This window comes from Podarcis bocagei (assembly GCF_964188305.1).
Source record: "Podarcis bocagei genome assembly, chromosome: 5".
NCBI classification, from domain to species: domain Eukaryota; kingdom Metazoa; phylum Chordata; class Lepidosauria; order Squamata; family Lacertidae; genus Podarcis; species Podarcis bocagei.
In genome coordinates, this window is record NC_138129.1 from 60088170 (window position 1) to 60109301 (window position 21132).

Genomic DNA, 21132 nt, shown 5'->3' on the forward strand with positions numbered 1-21132 from the left:
CTGTAAAAGCCTCGGTGATGATGGGGGCTCAGGAAAAATAAACTAGGGCAAAGGCGACGTCTCTCCAGAGGCCGAGACTCCCACCCACCGCTGGCCCCGCCTCGGAGGGGGAAAAGGAGAACTGGGGAGATCGGAAGAACGAGGTGGGCAACCCCTAACTCAGTCGGGTAAGGGAGGTTCGCCTCCACCCAGTCGGGCTAAGGTAGGTGGGGGACCAGCAGGATCTGGGGTGACCTGTGCAAGCCCCGCGCCAACCAGTCCTGCGCGCCCCCCTTGGCTGAGCAGCCCAGCAGTGTGGCCTGGCCAAAAGACCCCGCCTGAGCAACTGCCTGCCACGAGGGGGCCGCTCCCCTCTCGGATTGGCACCCGTTTTCCCCACGATTGCTGGGGTACGGGCTGAAGTTTCCTCCAGTCGTAGGTAAAAGAGCACTTGCAAAAGAGAAAAGTCCCCCTGTGCAAACTTGCACATCGCGACACGCCCCCCTCCGCTTGCGTTTCTGGCTCCTTTTTAGCACTAGCACGAGGATTTCCCTATCGCCCAGTCCAGTCTGTCTCTGCATTCCCGCCGCAAGGGGGACTTTCCTTCCCAGTTCCGGGATGTAGTTCCGTCTGTTTGCACAGCGAAATGCTTTCTATGCAATTATCTGGCCGCGCTTGGGGACCGTTTGATGTGGGATGTGTGGATCCGCTGCTTTTGAGTGTTGTGCCCGGTTCTTGATCGTATCCTTTCCGACCGTGCTTATTTTGATGGTAAAGATGCCATTCTTGTTTTGGGATCCGGCAGCTTTGCTGGTGTTTGTGTTTCTGAGATTCTAGCCTTGGGCGGCGGGGAGTCTGAGTGACACACTGAAAAACGCACCAGTGCAACGTTATTCATCGGTGGTAAGGAAAGTTTTGTTTTGAAGTTAATATTTCAACTTGCTAGTCGCTGAAAACCCGTTTGAAATGTCTTTGGCCACCCACTCGGCTGAAGCACCTGCTATTCTTTCAGACTGAGGGTACCGTGTCACTACCGCTATACTAAGGGGAATCAAAGAGTGCAATTTATAATCGTGGGATTCCTTTATGCAGAGTTCTCGCTCATGTACTCCTAATTGCAATTTATCTGAGAATCCCTTGGGGAATACGGTATTTGTCTTTTACTAGCCTCCAAGTTTCCCTTTTGTGTTGCAGGTTGAAGGGATGAGGAAGACAAGTGTCAGCTTATGTGTTTCTCTGAAAGTAAACTACCCATCTTGAGGTACTTGGAAGTTTAAGGCGTGGAAAAAAACTGTTACTCTCCTAGTTTGCTTTTCCTATATTATATGCAGTATTTTGTTCAGATCAGGATGTGTGTTACCCTGCTGAAAATATTTTACTGCTTGGAATAAGGAGCATGTTGCTGCAATCCATAGCAATTTAAGAGTCAATTCCCATGAAGCCTCTCAAAGCAGTTTCACAATGCAATAAAAACCATGTAAAACCATTTAAAATAAATTCAGGTATGGACTCTTTTGTTATTGCAAGTGGCTTTGGTGAGCAACTATTAGTTGGGATCTACATTTGTAGTTGATTCTCCACCTGAGGGTCTGTAACAGCAAGTGTATTTTTGGTAGGTGATTGGAGGGTGACCGGGTGGGATGGCTGCGGGACCTGTTATAGACAATTACTGAGTAATTATTTTCATTCCTGCTTGTGGGTTTCCAGCTGTTGTCGGACTACAACATAAATTTGTGACAAGTGGCCCTAATTTTTGGTAGGCTGGAATAATTGATTTGAGCTAAATCCAGACCTACTTTACCCAGCCTAAGCATTGACTGGGGTCAGAATTTACCTGAAGTAACAGAGAAGCTTCCCTCCACTGTAATTTGAAGGCAATGGAATAAATGCTGGAAAAAAATGAATAAATAAGAAGTCTGTGTTCCAAGTCCTTACAAATGCAACCCACATCCCTCTGTAATCACTGGTTAAATGCTCATTGGCATTAATGGTTCCAGATGTTGCCCAAAGCCTTTAAAACCTGCTCCTGGCTTTATGGTGGCATATGGTGTGATGACCTGGCCATCTTTTTATCAGTCTAGTCAAGAGGGGAGGTTATGAGCGCCACTGTTCACAGATGTCTCAGAATAGCTTTCTCTTGGGAGCACTGGCTGAGAATTTTGTTAAGCACTATTAGCTGGTCCATTTAAATTCAACTCCTTCACAGCAGCAATACAAAACATATACCCCTAAGAAATGTGGTGTGAGAGAGAACACATGTGACAATTACACTTTAATTTTGAGGGGACAGGACATTTCTGACTACTTTGAAGCTAAAGTAACTTTCTTTTGCCTCTCAGTGTGTCTGAACAGGTAAAACGAGTGTCTCCCAAGTTGAAGTTTGGCCAAGGGAGTTGCAAGCGACTTTCTTCTTGAAGTACCATGTCCACAGATGCTGATCCCTCGACCTTAGTGAAAGTGCTCCACTTGGTTTTCCTTTCAACTTTCTGGGGAATGCAGATCTGGGTGACTTTTATAGCCAGTAGGTTTGGACCGTTCCACAGCCCCACTCTTTGCACGGAGATGCTTAAAGGCCAAATTAATCACAGATAATTTATTTAGGGAGGGATTTGACATTTGGAGAAATGGGAGTGCTCTGAACTGGCATATGCAGTGAATTCAGAAAGGGAAAAGGGGGTACTTTAGCTTGGCAGTAAGATGTAGGCTGGGTAAATAGGGATAACACTGGTTGGCAAGAAGATTTACTTTCTGGATTGGTGAGTCTATATTCCTAGACACCAAGCAACTGAATGATGATGATGATGTGAAGGTAAAACCACCAAGTGTGGAAAATCCTAATAAACAATGGAAATAAGCATAGCTGACAACTTTTGGATTTGAAAATGCAAGGGCTCAGCAGCCTCGCCTGTCCCGGGGGCAGTCTACGGGATATCTAACAATCCGGGATAGCAGCGGGAAGCAGCAGGAAACGGCACTGAAATAAGGGAATTTCCCGCAAAAAAGGGAAGCTTGACAGCTATGGAAATAAGCCATTCTGAAGCTAGAAGAGATTATCTAAAACTGTATACGTCTGTTAATTTTGCATCCAATGGTTTTTTTAAAAAAGCTATTATTTTTAGCATTTGTATCATTTAAATAACCTTGTTCCTTTGTGCTCGCCCCACTTGTTCTTGCAGGTTTTGTGATGGGCAACAATCTCTCACAACATACATTCGGATTCATTCAGAGTTGCCTCTTCCCTTATTACTTCCACATTGGCTCAGCTTGTGCTTTCATCAACCTGACCATATTTGCCATGTGTCACCCCAGCGAACTTCTCAACGAGGAAGAAACCATGCAGGTAGTGGGCCCCCTCTTTTAAATATCACGTGCATCCGTTAGTCCGCCATTCTGCTTTGCTACATGGCCTCGCTTGTGATGGCATGCCTGCCTTAGGAAGAAGTGGTCAGACCGAGAAGCCACCCACACTTACTAGCAGGGCACTCTTTCTGTTTCCTGTAACTACCACTATGGCTGTAGGGGGTAGTATTCAGACAGTAGGTGGTGGGGCAGAGCAGCAAAGGAGCAGTTTGGTGACTTGGCACAGGAACGGAACTTCTTGCACCAAAATATACCCTATTAATCCTAATTTGAAAATGCAATGGCAGGGCCAACCCACAGGGTTATTTTAAGGATGATATGCACTGCTGGGGCCACAGGGACCTGCCTAGGTACCAGCCATGAATCCGAATATTATTCCTGCAAAGTGATTGCAGCTACATGTGGTATGAAAACCCCCCACATACTAGCTGATGCTACCCGACAATAAATAGTTCATAGCATAACTATCTTTCCTTTCCAGATTACAGTCTTCTTCATTTGTGTCATAGTTGCTGCTCTAAACGCTCAGTGGTTTGGGCAAGTGACTTCAGATATTATGGCCGAAATGCACCTGATTGAGCAAAGCTATGGCTTGGGAGAGGATGCTGGGTGGTTCCCGCAGAAGTCCTTTATGCGGCTGCGTCAACTGGATTCTCATTACAGGGAGCTGACAAGCAGACTGGGCATCTATCATGGTTTCTCTTCCCTCTGCAACCTGTGCTGCATCGCATGCAATGGCTTGAGCCTCTACTATATGGCTGCTCACCTTTCAACATTGTAAGCACATGGGTAAATAACCTGCATGGGCATGATTGTGAAAAGATGGACTGCAAATGGCAGAAGCCATGGCTTGGGTTGCTGCAGAGTGCTCCTCCAAGCAGGATTCACAGGTGCTTGGATCAGCCTGTTCTGCTATAAATTTTCCAGCCATCATTGGATTGGCAGCCCATGCACTAATCAACCTTTCATAGAACACTGGACTCCTTGTTGATCAATGAGACATCTCATTGTAATAGTAATACTTGGTCAGACAATTATGAGACAATATAAATACCACCAAAATACTTGATGCAAGTAACAGGTTTCTTTTTGAAAATGAAAAATTCGTAAGCAGATGCCTACAGCTGAAAAAGGATTTGTCACTTTATTTGCCCTCTGCTCCCCCTAGTCTTCTAAAGGACCAGATGTTAACCTTTTAAGGTGGCTGCAGCCTTGCTAGTTATGGGTATCAGCTTAAGGGCACCTATGACTTCCTAACTGTGCTTGGTCCAATCTAGGGAAAATCTCTTCTGATATCAAATATATTTGATACCAACTTCTGAAAAGGTAAAATGCTCTTCCCAGCCAAAAGGTGACTGTTTTTTAATTCTACCATGGATTATATTAAAGCCTTACGTTCCAAAGAGCAACAACAGATGCGGTAATAAAACAAAATCTAAATGCAGTACAGTAATGAATTTGTTTCCCAGACGAAAGTACCCTATTGTAAAATGCTCCTGTTCTTTATTTGCTATACAACAGAGGTCTAGTTTCAAAAGTCAAGCAGTAGTTTTCCTTTTCCCTGGAGACAAGCACTAGCCAGGTTTGTTCAGGTAGTACTTGCCCTTCTATATAGGTTGAACTCAGGAGTAAGTTGCTGTGCAGCACATCCCTTGCCTTATGTTGTGTTTACTGGATCTTCCCACCTCCATGAAAAGTGATGCGAGTTCCAAGTTCAGAAAGCACTTGCATGAGAGCACTTCAAAAACAATTAAGCTGTATACAGAGGGATGCCATAGATAGACTCAGTGTGAAGGCGCATCCTTGAGATATTGTACTCTAGAAACAAGTCATTTTATGTTGTATTTTTACTTGTTGTACATTAGCAGCATGGAGAAGGATGCTACTTTGGCCACAACTTTAGCAACTGGGTGGGTGTAAGAAATGTACCTCTAGAAATTAAAACCATAATTTAGAACCTATAAAATGTGCCCAGCTCCTTTTAAAACCTATTTTGGATAGGTTAATACAAACTTGTCACAGCAAAAAGCCAGCAAAATTGTAAAGCTCTCAATGATGGCATTCCACATTCCTTTGCTGAAGTGCACAAGACAGTAGTGAATAAATCGCAGCTGTGGTTTAATCTCTGTGCCTATTGAGCAGGCGAATGCTCTGTATGAATCTATTGGAAAAGTAACAACAGGTGGCGGGCATTTAGGGGGTCCCCCCCCCACATTCTAACTATTCCTAAAACAGAATTGTTAGCTGTACTTGCATAGCATTCGATGCAAGTATGCTCCTTGATCCCAAGATACAATTACTTTATGGCACTTAAATCTGTAAAGTTATACTGTGTTGCCCCAAGCTGCTAGTAGAAGCCCCATTGAGATTAACATGGTTTATGGCAAACTGGATACTTCAAGAACTAATCAGATATTGGGGGGGGGGCAGGGGGAGGTCTGTTTCTCTAAAGCAAAACTCAGTGTATTAAATATCTAGGTGAATAACGTAACAGAAGCCCTACCAGATCAGGTGAAAAAGAGGCCCATATAATTTGTGCATGTTGTACTCACAGTGCCCAAGCAGATACGTGCGAGATGCCTGCATGCAGGACCCAAGTGCCACAGCCTTCTCCCCACCTGTGATACTCTGCAACTGGTATTCAGAGACATAACTGCCTTTGACAGTGGAGAGCGAGGTTTTCTACTTAACATATGCCCCATTTTGTTCTATTCCTTTACTTTTAAGGAAATGTGAACGATGCTTATTCACCCCAATTAAATAGAAGTGCAGTTTCTGTGGTTAGGATTAGGAAATCTGCCATCTCAATTGTTGTAGAAGAAGATACATGTGTACAAAATGTTGATCTTTCAGTTTATGAAGGCCGTGTTCCATTATGTGTTGTATTCCACCCCAATCCCCTCAAAAAATGTTCATTCACTTTAGCCAGTGGACCTTCTTCCCAAAGAAGTAGTTTTTAGAGAAAGGTGCAAGTTTCACCAAAACCAAAAAGGTAGGAGTCCCAGCTTTTATGAAGTACCTGCAAAAACAATTAGAAAGTCAACCTCCAGTCTTGGCTCACAACATTTTAAGATAACCTATATGCTTGTGTTTGTGCATGCATGTTTGCTTACACTACCATCCCGTTTCCCCACCCCATTCCACACTGAAAGATACTGGAATAACTTGATAGGTTAGATTCTCAGCCTGCTCTACAAATCTGGAAGAAGATAGGACAGAAACATAATATGGGTGGGATTCACCTAACAAGCCCGGTCAGCAGAAGCTCTTATGCCCAGAAACTGGCTCTGGGCAGGGGTCAGGAGAACCTGCAGAATAGCGCACAGTGGAGAGAAAGGTGGGCTTCATTCTGTCTGGCAAGCTGAAATGTTTGCACAGAGGGAATGCTCACCACAGCACGATGCTCAAGTCCATCCCCTGCTTTGATTGTTGGAAAATCTAAATGGCTAGGTTGGTAAGAAGAGATGTCCCCACTGCGAAGATCCATGACATTCTAAAAGTTCAGGCAGGCGCAACTGCAGCAAATTACCCTTTCTTTAGAAGCTGGTCACCTAGCCTTTTGCTGCAAGGCAGTCTAAAAATACAGCCACCTTTCAGTGCAATGGCTATGCATTGTTATTTCCGTAAGTAACTGTCACGTCTAGCTGGTGCCACCAAGAGAAAACTGAGGCAGCCCTGTAGTGAAATGGATGAATAAGCTTCAGCTGAAGCTGATACCTCTAATCTGAAGCGACAACATATGGGCAGTTTTGTTGGCTGTGGATATCTAAGACTACTGTATCCTTAACAGCAGAATCTGCTGACGAGCAATTATTTCTCTGTCAGATTACTGTTAGACAAAAAAAACCCTTCTTGTTTTTTTGAAGCAAATAGATGGATCCTGTTGATTCAACATTACACACGTGTCATTTTGACAATAAAGATGAGTAACATGCAGTCCCTAGCTCAGAATCTCACCTTTGGTGCTGCAGCGCTTGTAGCAATGTGATTTCTGTGTTTATCTGGTACATCTCTCCTTTTTCTTCATCCTCAAAATATAGCTGTGCAATTTAATATGAGAAACAAATCAACTAAATATGTGAACAAGGAGAAGCAACATTACCTGTAAGGCTTAGTACGTTATTTATGCAGGTCAGCAGGGCATCCATAATACTAACAACCAACTACTCATGTGATGAAAACCCCTTTCTATTGCTTCAATTTGAGACTGCAATTTATTAGGGCAAGTTCTGGGAGTCCAGAATTGTGGTAGTTTAGGGGTTGTTTTTTACCGGATTTAATTTTATTTCTATTTATTGCTTGCCATATACTTCAAGCCTTTGGAAGAGCTAAATAAATGAATTTTTATTCATGCCTACAAATCTAAGTACTTAATGAAAGTTTAAAAACAATTTTGCAGTTGTTTACGGATAACACAACCCTCTGATTTGAGATTATTCTCTGCCTGTCTGACCTATCTGTGGCTATATCAGGGTTTGGGAGTCTGGCCCTCCAGATGTTTTTGGACTGCAAATCCCATTAACCCCAGCATCGCCAATGATCAACGAAGATGGTAATTTTAGACCCAACAGCATTTGAAGAGCCATAAGTTTCCCATTCTTGGCCTGGGATGCAGGTAGAGGCTGACTTAGGCTCTGTCAAACTCCATGATGAAGCTGTTGCTTAGTATACTGTTGTGTGAAGGCAAAGTGTGGTTGCTCTCTCAGTCTTTGCTGGAAGACTCCTTTTTACTCCCTCTAACCTCAGTCTTCCTGTCCCCCCTCTCTCTCCACCTCTGCTGGAGCCCATTGCTCCCCTCCCGCACCTCCTTAGGGTACAAAAGGTCTAGGCTCCAGGCATCCCACATGGGGCTACACTGCTCAAGGTTATATATATTAGAATATCCATTTTAAGAAAGGACAGATAAATGCCAAAAGGCGTTGTATCTTACCTCCAGTTCACTAGGAATATATTTCTTTTCTACATCCCAGGGAGGTAGTTCTTCAAACATGACCATTAAGTGGTCAATAAATCTGAAACACAAGATGCATCATGTTACTCTCCAAGCTATTAAGTTCAGCTTCAGCAACTACTAGAGTTGAATTCAAGTAGATACTGTACACTGACGCCTTTCGAATTCAAAGCAATGTAGCTTCATTAAAGGCTGCTAACCAACGCAGTATTTTTAAAAATTACATTCTTCAATGCTTTTTTTCAAAATAGGCATGCTCAGGAAGATCATAAATCTATTCCCTTATTTAAGGTTAATCCAAAAATAACTACCTTCTCACTGATCAGTCTCTAAAATAGCTCACAAACACCACTTCATATTAACATCCTCTAAGACTCCAAAAGCTTTGGACCACAACTTCCATCATCCCTGTCCACTGCCCATGCTGGCTGGGGCTGAAATGAGTTGTAGCCCAAAACATTTGATGGAAGGCATCAGGCCGGGGAAGACTTGTTCAGACATTACTCTGAGATTAGCAGATGAGGCTGGCAGGCATGCTCCCACTCCTACTCTTCACATTCAGAAGACCTGAATGGTCTTACCACAGTACTGGAAAACACGGCAAATAAAATGTGTGAATTGAACCCACTGCCTTCTCCCTTCCATATTATGTTCATTTGGATTTATATAAATTCAGCTTTACAAAACAACCACCTCGATTCTTCATGAAAAGAGGAGATGAAGTCAGTTTGCCCATGCTCAGGGTACAGGAACAGCACAGGCCAGGTTAGGCTGCCATTCTCATCTAAACAGACTTTGGCACCGATATCATTTTCTGAGCCAAGTCCATCTAAAGACATCTCAGCCAGGTCTGCTGATATCGTCGTGTCTTCCTTAGAGGATGCTACAGACAATTTGATGTTCCGATCCTACATCAGAAGAGAAAAGAAAAAAATATGAGGCAAGTATCCACATCTTTACACATTTAAAATATCCAGGGGCAATTCTTCCCATCAAAAGAAAAAGCTACCTTGATAGCTTTGAGTAAGGCCTCCTTCCGAGACTGTTCCCTCTTCTCCTGCAATTTAGCTTTTCTGAAATCCCTCTCTTCAGTGCGCTGAAAGACAGACAAAGCTACATCGTTGCTGTGGGGAGGAGAATGCTGTTCCACCAGTCTTAGTCTACTGTATAAACAGGTTTCCATTTGCCCCCTTCTAACCTTTAGTCTATCAGCTTTAGCTCTTGTTTCCAGAAGTTTCTTTTCTTTCGGATCTATTCTCAATCCCTCCTCGCACCATGTTATGGCTTCAGAGAAGTGTTTAAGTTCCAAATGGCACAGTGCTCCTAGAAAAGCAATACAATGGTACCTCGGGTTACAGACGCTTCAGGTTACAGACTCCGCTAACCCAGAAATAGTACCTCGGGTTAAGAACTTTGCTTCAGGATGAGAACAGAAATCGCGCAGCAGGCCCCATTAGCTAAAGTGGTGCGTCAGGTTAAGAACGGACCTCCAGAACAAATTAAGTTCTTAACCTGAGGTACCACTGTAGTTTGTTTCACATATGTCCGCAGCAAACACAGATACACTCAACTAATTTTTAAAACATCAGTGTGGCAAACAGGGAGGTACACTTACGCTGGTCAATTTGTTTCCAGACTGAAGGCACTGAAGAGCCATAGAGGCCTCCATTCTGGGCTGACATTTATTTATTTTCTTACATTTATGCCCTACTTTTCTTCCATCATACAACCTAGCATGACCCTACATTTATCATTACTTTTAGAAGTATTTATAACCCACTCTTCACCGACTATTTTCAATCTCAGAGCAGGGAGCAACATAACAAATAATAAAAACATGTCCAGTAAATAATAACAAATTTACAGTTCCATTATAAGGCAAACAAAGCTAAACTACAATAAGGGCACCAATTGCAAAGATCTCCCACTCCTTTTCCAAAGTAGCAACACCACAAAAAACATCAACAAAAAAGACAAGGGTGGAAATAAGCCTCAACTCTTGTTTCTTTCTTCTTCCTGGTCCCAACAAAACTCGCAGGGCTCAAAGTTGGTAGGGCTGCTGGGAAGGATGTGGCAGGTGGATTTGCGAGCATCTTCCATCTCCCTCCTTACTAGTGAGCACAAACAGCATTCAGCATCCTCCCGTGGTTCCCAGATGCTAACTAGACCAAGACCTGCTTTGCTTCATTGGAGTGGTGGTCTCATGTGCTTTCAGACCACATGCTGCCCCTATACATGCTGCATATAACTTTGTTCCAAGGTTCCCATGCTTCTTCCTTCTCTTTATCTCAAGTAGACACAACCCTTTTAAGTTGCATTATGTTATTATTTCATGGCACTTTGAAAGTTTACTTTTCAAGAATATTCTATACAAACTTTTATTGCTGTTATACAGTGCCCCCACTTTCTTAATTACATGGAGGCCTCTAGTAAAATGCAACTGTTGAACATTCTTTTACCTCTTGTAATTGCCTTGAGGTGATCGGGTTTCAGTTTTCTTGCTGCGATAGCATCATTGAGAGCAGAGCGATAGTTACCTAAACAAAACATACCTCTGTAAAACCTGGGTCATTACATTGGATTTTTAAGGGAGGCTGGCAAATTGCTCCCTAAGAAACACTGGGCTACACTGAGGCAAGACACGTGAAGTCTTCAAATATGACATTAATTTATAAGGATAATGAAAAGAGGAGGCATTATAATAGGTAAGATACAGATTCCAAAAGCTGCCCCTTTTTTAAAAAATGTATTTGATAAATAATAATTTGATTTTGCTGCAAAAACTTCAACACAACCTATTACTTCTTGGCTTTCTTTTCAGAATCTGCATTTGAGGCTATTCATCCCTATTAAAAACCAACAGCATTCAATTCTTTTTTTTAATCCATACTAGCTGCTCAAGAGACATCTCTGCTTGCACATACTGAATCTTGGGACCTGGAATTCATTGGATCAAATTATGTCTAACAAAATTTAAAGCACTGTAATGTGGACAGTGCCAGCCAAACCAGACGCAATATTATGCATATTTGAGAGTAAGTCCCAATTAACTCAGTGGTGCCTATTTTCTTTGGGAGCTCCACATACACTGCTAAATTAACATCTAACAAGGATATGGGTCTAAAATTTAGCATCCTCAATACTACTTGTTTGTTTGTTTAAAAAAATTCAAAAACAACTTTATGACTGCTGGAACATACAGGAGAAAGTTCTACCTTTGATATTTTTCTGCTATATAGAATTTGAGCTAGGCACAATTTTGAATGCAATACATTACCCAAATAAAACTGGGCTGCAGCTCTGTTTGTATGAAGAACAGTATTCAATTCTAGGTCATTGCACTTCTTTTTCAGTCCTTCTGAATAGGATATCACAGCCTTCTTATAATCCTTTTCCTTGAAATAATCATTGCCCTCATTCTTATAGGTCTGGGCTTGAAAAACACCAATAAAGATAAACATTGCAATGTTAGAAAAGCAATCATAAGCACTCCTTTAAAAGTCAAGTTATCTATAACAGATAAAGCACAGATCTTATGCTTCCCAGAAAACTCAAGCTAATCAGCCTGCTATGCTATGTTTTTTTCCTTTTACACCAAAGGGGGTCAAGGATATTTCTGCAGCTATTAAAGTTTTTAATGCTACGATAACCTCTCAATTTTTTATGGAGCTGCGTGTGCCGGCCAAGTTAAATTTCTACAAGTCCTATGAGCCCCAATATGTATTTTTTGAAATGGGACGGTGCCTTTTCAATATAAACACTTGGTTGTTAACCTTAAAGCTCTGGCTTAAGATCTTTATTTTCAAAATGGGAATACAGTAGGGCCGTCAGCTCATTTATCTGTGGACACCTATTGCAGCATTTGGACAACGGTTGTGACAGAGGCTATACTGGACTGTCAGCCTTTCTCCTTCAAATGGGACACAACAGAGCACCTGCCTTGGTAAGACAAAGCTGGGATGTCTCTTTTCAAGACATTGAACTGATTGAGACGAAACAATTATGCCCTTTGATGCCTAGAGAAAGTGTTGCGAGAACAACGTAAATTTCATCAGCTGATACATTTATAGTATGTAAGTGGAGACTACCTTCAGATGTTTGGTCTTCATAAAAAATAATAGACTGAAGACAAGCAAGGTCAGGATTCTGCTTAGGATCTATTTCAGCAGGAGCTTTCCTCATGAACATTGGGATCTGGTCAAATTCCTGTCAACAAATGCAGACAGCCCAAGTTACCAAGGATAGAAGAAAAGGGTTCAAAATAGCCACATGTCTTTGGAAATATAGCCTTTATTCGAGATACTTAACAGAAGAACTTGCATTTCCCCCCTCCATACATTGAATTTTGTCCCTGGTTATTTCTAAAGAATTCACTTAATTCATAGTTCTTGGCTTTCTAGGTAAGTAATTTCAGACTTAGCATCAGCCCTTGCTAAACCTTCAAAGCCACCATTTTCCTGTTACAAAAACACAAAACCAACAGGAATGTAAGATATAGATCCTGTAATATCCGTCATTGAATTATATTAAATTTCTCTATTCTTTCAAGTCAATTCTTGTTTACCAAGAAAGACACATTGGCAAGGTTAGCACATAATGCTAAACCATTGTTTATTAAACTACAGTTTATTAAACTGTATCATCAATAAACTAGTTAATAATAAACTAGTTTAATAAACAGTATAGAAAAATGTGACTAGAGAATTCATCATCTTGAAGACCCAAGATCTGCCCACGCTGGAAGAATGGCAGACGCAACTGATAGACTTTATGGAGTTGGCAGAAATGACTGGCAGAATTCGAGACCTGGGAGAAGAGACAGTGAAAGAGGACTGGAAAAAGTTTAAGGACTATTTACAAAAACATTATAAGTTGTATGAATGTTAAGAAAATGCACGATAGAGAACAACATGGCATCAGCAATTTAGTTGAAAGATATATGAGAATAAGTGATGTTTAAGAAAAAGATGAAATTTGATGCAATATTATGTTTAAACTTAGCAGTTAAGTATTTGATAAAAATATTTAAAGTCTGAGACATAATATTTGAGAATTACAAAATAAGAACTGAAATAAGGCAATAAATTGCTGCTTATAAGTCGATTACTGAGAACGCAGGAAAAGGGAGATGTGAGGAAGTTCAAAGGTTATGGAAATATGATTTATGGAAAGTTGTTTTCGTTCTATTTTTTCTATTCTATGCTTATCTTTCTGTTTTTCTCTGTTCTTTTTTGTTTGTCATATTTTGGTGATGGTATTTTATACGTTTGGTGATTTTTTGTTTAAAATTTGCAATAAATATCTTATAAAAAAGAGAATTCATCATCTTATTCAACATCTAGCCCTCCCTCCAGAATTCTAGCCCTCCCTCCAGATGTTGTTGGATTCCAATGCCCATCAGTCACAGTCAGCATGGTCAAGGGACAGCAAAGAGGAGAGCACAGTCCAGCAAAGTCTGCAGAGTCACAAGTTCCCAAATTCAAGTTACAATTTTTTAAAAAATTTTTTTTATACACTGACATGTATTGTCAACTTGCAACCCAATATGCAGGTTTAAAATGCTACCCACTCTAATGTCACAACACACATCCCACCCCTTGGTTAGAAAGTCAACATCCACTGTACATGGTCAAGCTGTAAGTTTCAGTTGCCAAATTGTGTTGACAACATTGTGCCAACCTAATAGTTACAGTTTGCAGGTGTCCTCTATTGTTACATGCAGATTCAGTATATACCAGCAACTGCTCCTTGATAAAACAATGGTGACAATATTTTAAATGTCAACGTGAAACATTAATGTGCTGCAAAAACCCATGGCTGTCAGGAAAACCTGTCCAGAAGTTGGTCATGTTCTCTAAACTGCTCTCTTATATCCAGGTGTGGGAGATGACTGGTTATTAACACTGGAGGCAAGGCATTCTGCACAAGCTCTAGAGGCACTCTCATCTTTACTGCTGGTTCATATGCCTTGAAGTTGAAAGCAGGCTCCAGAATTGACCTCTGGCTCAAACATAATTTAGTAGAGCTAACCAGCAATGCTCACAACAAAGAACCCTGTTAAGATCGGTACCATCAACCCTCGCCCTGCAGTGGTCAGGAGGAAGACGGGGAATTAGTGGTTTGCAGGCGGCTAGCCAGTGTTTGTTTACTTTATATCTTACCTTTCATCCAAGGAGCTCAAGACTGCGCGCATGATCCAACCCCCTTCCACATGTGATCCCAACACCAACAACAACCCTGCGAGGTCGTATAGGCTGAGAGAGGCAGTGACCGGCTCTGAGCCACGCCAGCAAACTGCTCGGGCGAGTGGGAGATTTCGAACCCGGGTCCTATCCCGACATTCAAAACTGCAGATCAATTCCCCCCAAATGCTCACCCTCTGCCTACCTGGCAGGGCTGTTGGAGAGGACGGAAAGGGGGGGACAAGAGGCCGGTGAAAAGAGGATAAAACTAAAAGGCTGGAGACTCTTCTCCAACCTGGCATCTCCCCAGGAGCCCGTGCAGTCGAGCGCGGCCATCGGGTCCTCCCTCGTCCCGCCGCCCGGAGAGACGCACCTGCTCCCAGTTCTCGGGGCTGAGGGCGCCCGCGTAGCGCTCGGGGCCGCGGAACCGGTCCAGGAAGGCATCCCAGCCCGCCTCGTGCTCTTCCTCCTCCTCCGCCATCGTTTTGCGCTCCCCTTCCAGTCGCAGCCAGGCTCGCTCGCTCCGCCCTTCCGGAGGCGGCGGCTTCCCGCCCCTGCTGAGCCCGAAGCGGGAGGAGCCCGATGCTGCTTCCCTGGGCCGGCAATGGGGAGCGCGGCGCTGCAGCGGGGCTTTTGCAAGCTCGCTCTATACCGCCCCGCTTTGTTTTAAATTATTTCGCTTGTGGGGGCGTCAGTTGTCTGGGGTTGTAGGCGGGAAAAGCCGAGCTGAGGAAAAACCAGTGCCGGATTTACATATAAGCGGGTGGCGCTGTGGGATGCGGGTGGCGCTGTGGGTTAAACCACAGAGCCTAGCACTTGCCGATCAGAAGGTCGGCAGTTTGAATCCCCACGACGGGTGAGCTCCCGTTGCTCGGTCCCTGCTTCTGCTAACCTAGCAGTTCGAAAGCACGTCAAAGTGCAAGTAGATAAATAGGTACCGCTCCGGCGGGAAGGTAAACGGCGTTTCCCTGCGCTGCTCTGGTTCGCCAGAAGCGGCTTAGTCATGCTGGCAACATGACCCAGAAGCTGTACGCCGGCTCCCTCGACCAGTAAAGCGAGATGAGCGCCACAACCCCAGAGTCGTCCACCACTAGGCCTAATGGTCAGGGGTCCCTTTACCTAAGACGACTAAACAACAACATTGGTATTTAAAAGGGGCTTGCAGGAGTGTTGTATACAAGCTAATAAGTGACTAGGGCATGCATGCCTTGATCTTCATAGAAAAGCCTGTAATGATGTAACTATAGCAAGCAAAAGTCCAGGAGGCTGGATTCTGTAGGGAATTGATGTTCTTTATTATCCAGGTAGCTGGTAAATTATCAATTCCTTTTATGGTCCTTTATAATGTTCTTGCTGAGGTTCAGTATAGGAAGAGTGATATTCACAGCCTTTTTGTTGTTGTTGCTGTTAGGAAGAGCTATGCCCCAAGATCCTTTCTCCTCTTCCAGTCCAATATTAATTTCCATTGGCCGATCTCCAGAGGTTTATAACAGCAAGAAGTCTGGAAGGGGTGTGGCGGATACTATTCAGGGCTCTGGAACTCCTTAGAGCATTTTCAGCAGCAGTGTCACCGGCCTCCGTCTTGCAGTTGCTTTCAAGCCTCTCCTTCTGATTGGAGAGAACAGAAGAAACGCGCTCATGGGCATGTGCTGCAGCTATGCACACAGAAGCATCTGGGTCATGCATCAAGCCTTCAAGAGCTGAAAATGAAAGGGAAACATTAACACATAAGGGGGCTCTGATCCAAATAAATGCTAAACCTTTCACATTAAGCCTTCAGCTATTTAGTGTCCTTGTGGTTGTTGTGGACATCTTTAAAAATAACTCCACAAATTTTATGATTTGCACATATTTAGTGAATTTGCTTATTTCATTTTAGGGTGGATCAAAACAGAGAAACCCCCCCCCCCGCTATAAGTAAGTCAGAAATTAGCTCATTATAACAAAAGGGGGGGGGGAAACTATGGAAAATCACATTTTAAAATTTCTTGCTCTCTGGCACCATATGGTGTTGTGTGTTTGTAGCGCATTCAAATCACTGTTTCTTTAGTAATATGCCTGAGTCCTGAGTTGCACATTATTATTATGGAAGTTATTATTAGGGACCGATATAATAGAGAGATTGGATGTAGAGAGAAAAGGCACAAGTCCTGAAGGGAAAGAGCCTTACCTACAACTATTAGCTACCGAAACATTAGCCGTTATTTCTCTGCAACTGTGGAGATCAGAGTTTACATTTTAGGAAGGAAATATGACAGTCCCATAATACTGCAGAGTTTTCGGCAGACTTAATTTCCTGAATTGCAGCATAATTGTGTCCAAATCATTTTGTGAAACCATATCATAGAATCACCCTTTTACAGCCTCTTTTTCTAAAACTGATACCCTACAAAAAACAAGACGGTAAATTTACATATGTATAATAGAGATTTGAAAAATACTTAAAGGTGTTTATATATTACCCTAAGCGCACTTTGATTTCTTCCCCTCCCTAAGTATCTAGCAGCTTGTGCAATTCTGAATGCAACTGGGAGAAAAAAGCAAAGTTGATTTTTCTGATTATATTGTGTGATTTTATGTATCCCATATGAAAGGATGTGCTCTACTTTAAGCACCACTTGTTGAATATTAAAGAAAAAATACATTGCTGCCTCAGGGTGGCCTCATAATGTTTTAAGGTGCTTTCAGTATTTTAATAGCAAGAATAATTGATGTGAGTTAATTCATAAATTATCAACCAATAAGTCTTTGAACTTTGCTTATATTCTGTCTTTTTGTGTGTCTATATTATCTTTCACGATTTTGGCATTTTAATAAAAATGAAGGAAGAAAGAGGAAAATATACACTCTATAAAAGTGTAACAGTCTCTGCATCTCATTGTCTCTCCTTTGTGTTCAGCTCTCTTCATTTAGTACCTAAAGACATGACAGCAATAATCTTACAATTTCTCTATTTAACCTACCATGAATGATCATTTCCAAGTCTGTAGTTCCTGCCTTGCTGTCCATATGTTGTACTAGAAAACCTAAAGGCAACACACAAGGATTTAGTTGTCATTTACTTGGGTCAATGCCTGGTAGCAACGCGTGTAACTAATTCTCCTTGAAAACAAGCCCTTTGTTTCAATGAAATGTCTTAAGAAAGTGGGTTTAAAATTGTTATATTCTCAAGGACAAGGATGCAACTCTGTACTGGTTATCAGGGGAAGGGAGGGCTGGATGTGTGTTCTGAAGCTAGCATTTGCTGAGTAGAAGCTTTCATCCAAACAGATGTCCACAAAGCAGCTTTATCGGCATCCTTTCAGCATAGCAGTGGCAAACCTTGCTCCTGAGATGAATGAGGCTGTGCGTTTGAACTGTGACAATGCCTCTTGCTTGTCTGGATAAAAGAGTGTGTGTGTTTGTATAGAAATCTCTGGGTTTGATGTTGCAGGAATGTAGCCTACTGTACAAAGGTTAAGAGTCCTATCCCTTGTTCGATGAACCCACTATTAGAAAGCTGCTTATAAGTGAATTTGGCCCTTGGGTTTAAATAAATTCCCTAAACTTGTTTTAGGGAATTTGCATGATTTTAATGAATCCTCTCCACAGTAAAACAAAGATCAAAAGGTCCTGGCAAGAGCTAATGCAAACAGTTGAACTTGTGTTTTTCATTTACCAAGGAACACGATGGAAGCCCTTTTTATCGGAAGAAGTTCACTCTGAGTGTAGTAAAGGTCCTGGTACAAGAATCTCTGGAGATTTGCCTCTTGCTTCTGCACCTGGAAACTCAAGAAATGAAGAATTGTCGTCATTAAAAATAAAAATAAAGAGTTGGTGTGAGAGTTAGGAAAGAGCTACATAAATAAACATGCAACCATTATCATCATCATATCTGATTTTTTAAAAAGACTGTAGATGGACAAATATCAGCTTGCTGTGAAGAATCAAATGAAGAAAGCTGTGCATAGCCTTTCATAGCGATGAGCAGGAGGAGGGATCTCAGTGCTGCTGCGCAACTCACAGCATGGCTTTTGTTCCTGCAACTGGCTGCACTAACAGAAGAGGAGGAGAGCATCTTTGAAAAATCACCTCTTACACAGAAGCAACATTTGGATCGAAAGCCATTATGCGAGCTACATGGCAGTGTTGAATTCCACCCCAGAATTCAAAAATGTCACAATTAGGGATGTCACTCAGCTCATAATCTTTCAAAAATATTATCACCCCACTTTGCCCTTAATCTAATCTAGACATTTATAAAAAAACAAATGAATGCAAAAAATTGTGGCTGTTGGTTTTTTTGTTTTAATTCCTTCAAGGTCATTGCCCTTGCCACAATCAGGCTTGTGTTCTTGCCTCTCTTGCTGTCCTTGTCTCGACTCCTTTGTACCAGCAAATAACTTTTAGTGAAGCACTGGGAAGGGTTTGTATTCAGTGGTAGAGCACGCATCTTCCATGCAAAACACCCTGGGGACAACCCCTGGCATCTGCAGATAGGGCTGGGGAAGACTCTGACATCCTGGAGAACGGATGCTGTTTAATGTAAAGCAATAGTCAGAAACTTGTAGACAACATACAAGGTACTGGCAGGTTTCATCCAGAACTTCTTCATGCTCAGGCCAAGCTTTCCTGCTGACAACCTGCTTTGGTAGTTTCCATCCCAGGAACTGAAAGGATTCATTTAAGGCGTAACTACATTCCTGCAAGATATGGAGATGATATATTGTTTTTTTACACCATTCAGAAAACAAAATGGCCAACTACTGAATATTCTTTAGAAGGGACACACCTTCTGGTATTTGCTCATCAAGGGACAGAAAATGTGAATGTTGAGGTTTAGTATATTTACACTCAAGGAAGCATGAAAACACTGTCTGGGAAATGCATCCGGAAGACAAAATGTATTGAGGAGTTAGTGATCTGACACAGAGCCCTTCCTGCCTGTTTCTTCCCCCTCCCTTGCTCTTGTTAAGTTTTTTGATGGTGTGAGAACAGTCTTAGATGTTCTGAGAACATTGGGAGGAGGTGAAGCCTGACCCCCACAGCTGCCTCATCAGTTGTGAAGGATAATGATGGGTACCTTCTTTGATGTTGGACATTGTTTTGAGAAAGGGAGGCATTGGGAGGGGGGCTATCTATAAAACTGGACAGTTCAGGCAGAGTTTCTTTGAAGCTCGTGCACAGACTGATTGGCCGCAGAGCCGTGCAAACTGAGGCTATCTGGGTGAGTCGCTTCGCTGCTTCATGAGAGCTTCCAAGCCAGGCAGACTGAAGTGCTTGCTTGGTATGTATATGTTGCTTGCTGTTTTAGAATAAAATTTTTAATCTTCTCACTCACTTGTGTAGTTTGTATTGCTTCTGAATCTCATTTTAAAAGAACCACCTTGCCTTTGGCAAGACCAGCACTCAGATGGGAGGCCGAAAAGGCTAGAAGAGAGAACTTTTTAAATTATCTGGTTGGTGAGAACCATGATGGTTCCCCTGAAAACAAAGAAATGTTGGCAGAAGCTTGCCTTGTGGATGTCAGGGTCCTCCTCTTCGAGATGCAGAAGTAATGGAACCAAGTTTTCTAGTACCTGATGCCTCATTGAATGCTTGTTATTTTTCTTAGCCCGTTTCACCATTTTCCCAAAAAGACATATGGCGGAAGCGCGGACACTTGCTCTTTCCTGTCTCAGAAACAAAAGAAGGCAGTGAGATTGTTTCAGTAGAGAGTGACATGCAAACTGAGCCTGATTAAAAATTTGTACTCCCATTTCTCCATTATTTTTTTAAATGATAATTTTATTTCATTTATGAATCATTTCCTATGAAGCACCTCAAAGCGATTTCACAATACAACAAAAACATATGCCAAGCTAGTGCCAAACATATTGCTCTGGTTTCCTTTGGACCACATCAGTGAGGCTGAGAGGTGGGGTCTTTGTCGTCTGGGCAGCCCAGAACCTCCATACACCCTGCCCAGCCTTGCATCCTGGGGAGATCACTTCGGTGCTGCTAATGCAGCGGTTTGACTTCACCCCCAGAGGCGCACTCCATTGTCTCTCGAGACAGACGGATGCCAGCAACAACAACAAAGGTATCTAAAACAATCACATAAAAGTAATCCAAAAGCATTATATCTTAAAAACAGTTAAAAACAATTACACATACTGCATATGTATGTAATGTAATACTACTGGGATAAAAAATCTCCACTTAGAAGGCTTGTTGAAAGAGGAAAGTCTCCAACAGATGCTGAAAAGGCCATAAAGATTCCACCTGTCTGAAATGTAATGGGAGTTCAAAAGGTTAGATACCAGCACAGTGAAAGCCAGGTTCCCCTTCATGTGGAATGAGCCTTCTGATAAGATGGAATCTGCAGTATGTCCTCTCCTGCTGAGTGCAGTGATTGGTTTGGTATGTAAGGGATGAGATTATTTTTCAGATATCCTTGTCCCAAGCTGTATAGGGCTATATGGAACGGTTCATACGAGTGAATAGTAGCTGCTGCATTTTGCCCCCCATAGGGGGATTCTGATTTTGGGGTATTGTTAAAGGATGACAAGTTGTCTACCTTATTAACAGCTATTGGCTTATCTCCATTTTTTTACCTTACTGAAGCTATGCAGCATCTATCTCTGGGCAGGGTTATCAGCTGTCAAATTTTTATTTTGCTCCCCTAAGCTCAGTGTCACA

At 42.3% G+C, this 21132-nt stretch overlaps 3 protein-coding genes across 8 annotated transcripts in view; 1 reads left to right on the forward strand and 2 right to left on the reverse strand.

Moving 5' to 3' along the window:
- The first annotated feature begins 620 nt into the window (after positions 1–620).
- Positions 621–4665, forward strand: LOC308587700 (transmembrane protein 205-like). 5 transcript variants are annotated; one of them, XM_081195453.1, is made up of 5 exons: positions 621–750; positions 1174–1240; positions 2319–2500; positions 3156–3319; positions 3821–4665. In XM_081195453.1, exons 3-5 carry the CDS (start codon positions 2401–2403, stop codon positions 4118–4120), a joined length of 564 nt encoding a protein of 187 aa, XP_081051579.1. In that variant the 5' UTR covers positions 621–750; positions 1174–1240; positions 2319–2400; the 3' UTR covers positions 4121–4665. The 5 variants fall into 5 exon arrangements, with proteins under 5 accessions (XP_081051579.1, XP_081051582.1, XP_081051578.1 ...); XM_081195456.1 differs by lacking the exon at positions 1174–1240 and adding an exon at positions 1311–1481 and having other exon boundaries at positions 661–720; XM_081195452.1 differs by lacking the exon at positions 621–750 and adding an exon at positions 793–882.
- A 503-nt stretch (positions 4666–5168) lies between these two features.
- Positions 5169–15006, reverse strand: TTC4 (tetratricopeptide repeat domain 4). 2 transcript variants are annotated; one of them, XM_081195428.1, is made up of 10 exons: positions 14846–15004; positions 12379–12496; positions 11568–11723; positions 10750–10827; positions 9489–9613; positions 9300–9386; positions 8984–9198; positions 8270–8351; positions 7297–7379; positions 5169–6358 (listed from the first exon to the last, which is right to left on the reverse strand). In XM_081195428.1, the coding sequence occupies exons 1-10, from the start codon at positions 14951–14953 to the stop codon at positions 6256–6258; spliced, it is 1155 nt and encodes a 384-aa protein (XP_081051554.1). In that variant the 5' UTR covers positions 14954–15004; the 3' UTR covers positions 5169–6255. The 2 variants fall into 2 exon arrangements, with proteins under 2 accessions (XP_081051554.1, XP_081051555.1); XM_081195429.1 differs by lacking the exon at positions 5169–6358 and adding an exon at positions 6382–7014 and having other exon boundaries at positions 14846–15006.
- A 737-nt stretch (positions 15007–15743) lies between these two features.
- Positions 15744–21132, reverse strand: part of MROH7 (maestro heat like repeat family member 7) — a 29204-nt gene continuing 23815 nt past the window's right edge. The window contains exons 18-22 of the mRNA XM_081195526.1: positions 19905–20123; positions 19032–19154; positions 18131–18233; positions 17436–17498; positions 15744–16172 (exon numbers count right to left, since the gene is read on the reverse strand). Of these exons, the coding sequence (XP_081051652.1) occupies positions 15928–16172; positions 17436–17498; positions 18131–18233; positions 19032–19154; positions 19905–20123 (753 nt within the window). The 3' untranslated portion in view covers positions 15744–15927. The remainder of the gene's footprint in view (positions 16173–17435; positions 17499–18130; positions 18234–19031; positions 19155–19904; positions 20124–21132) is intronic.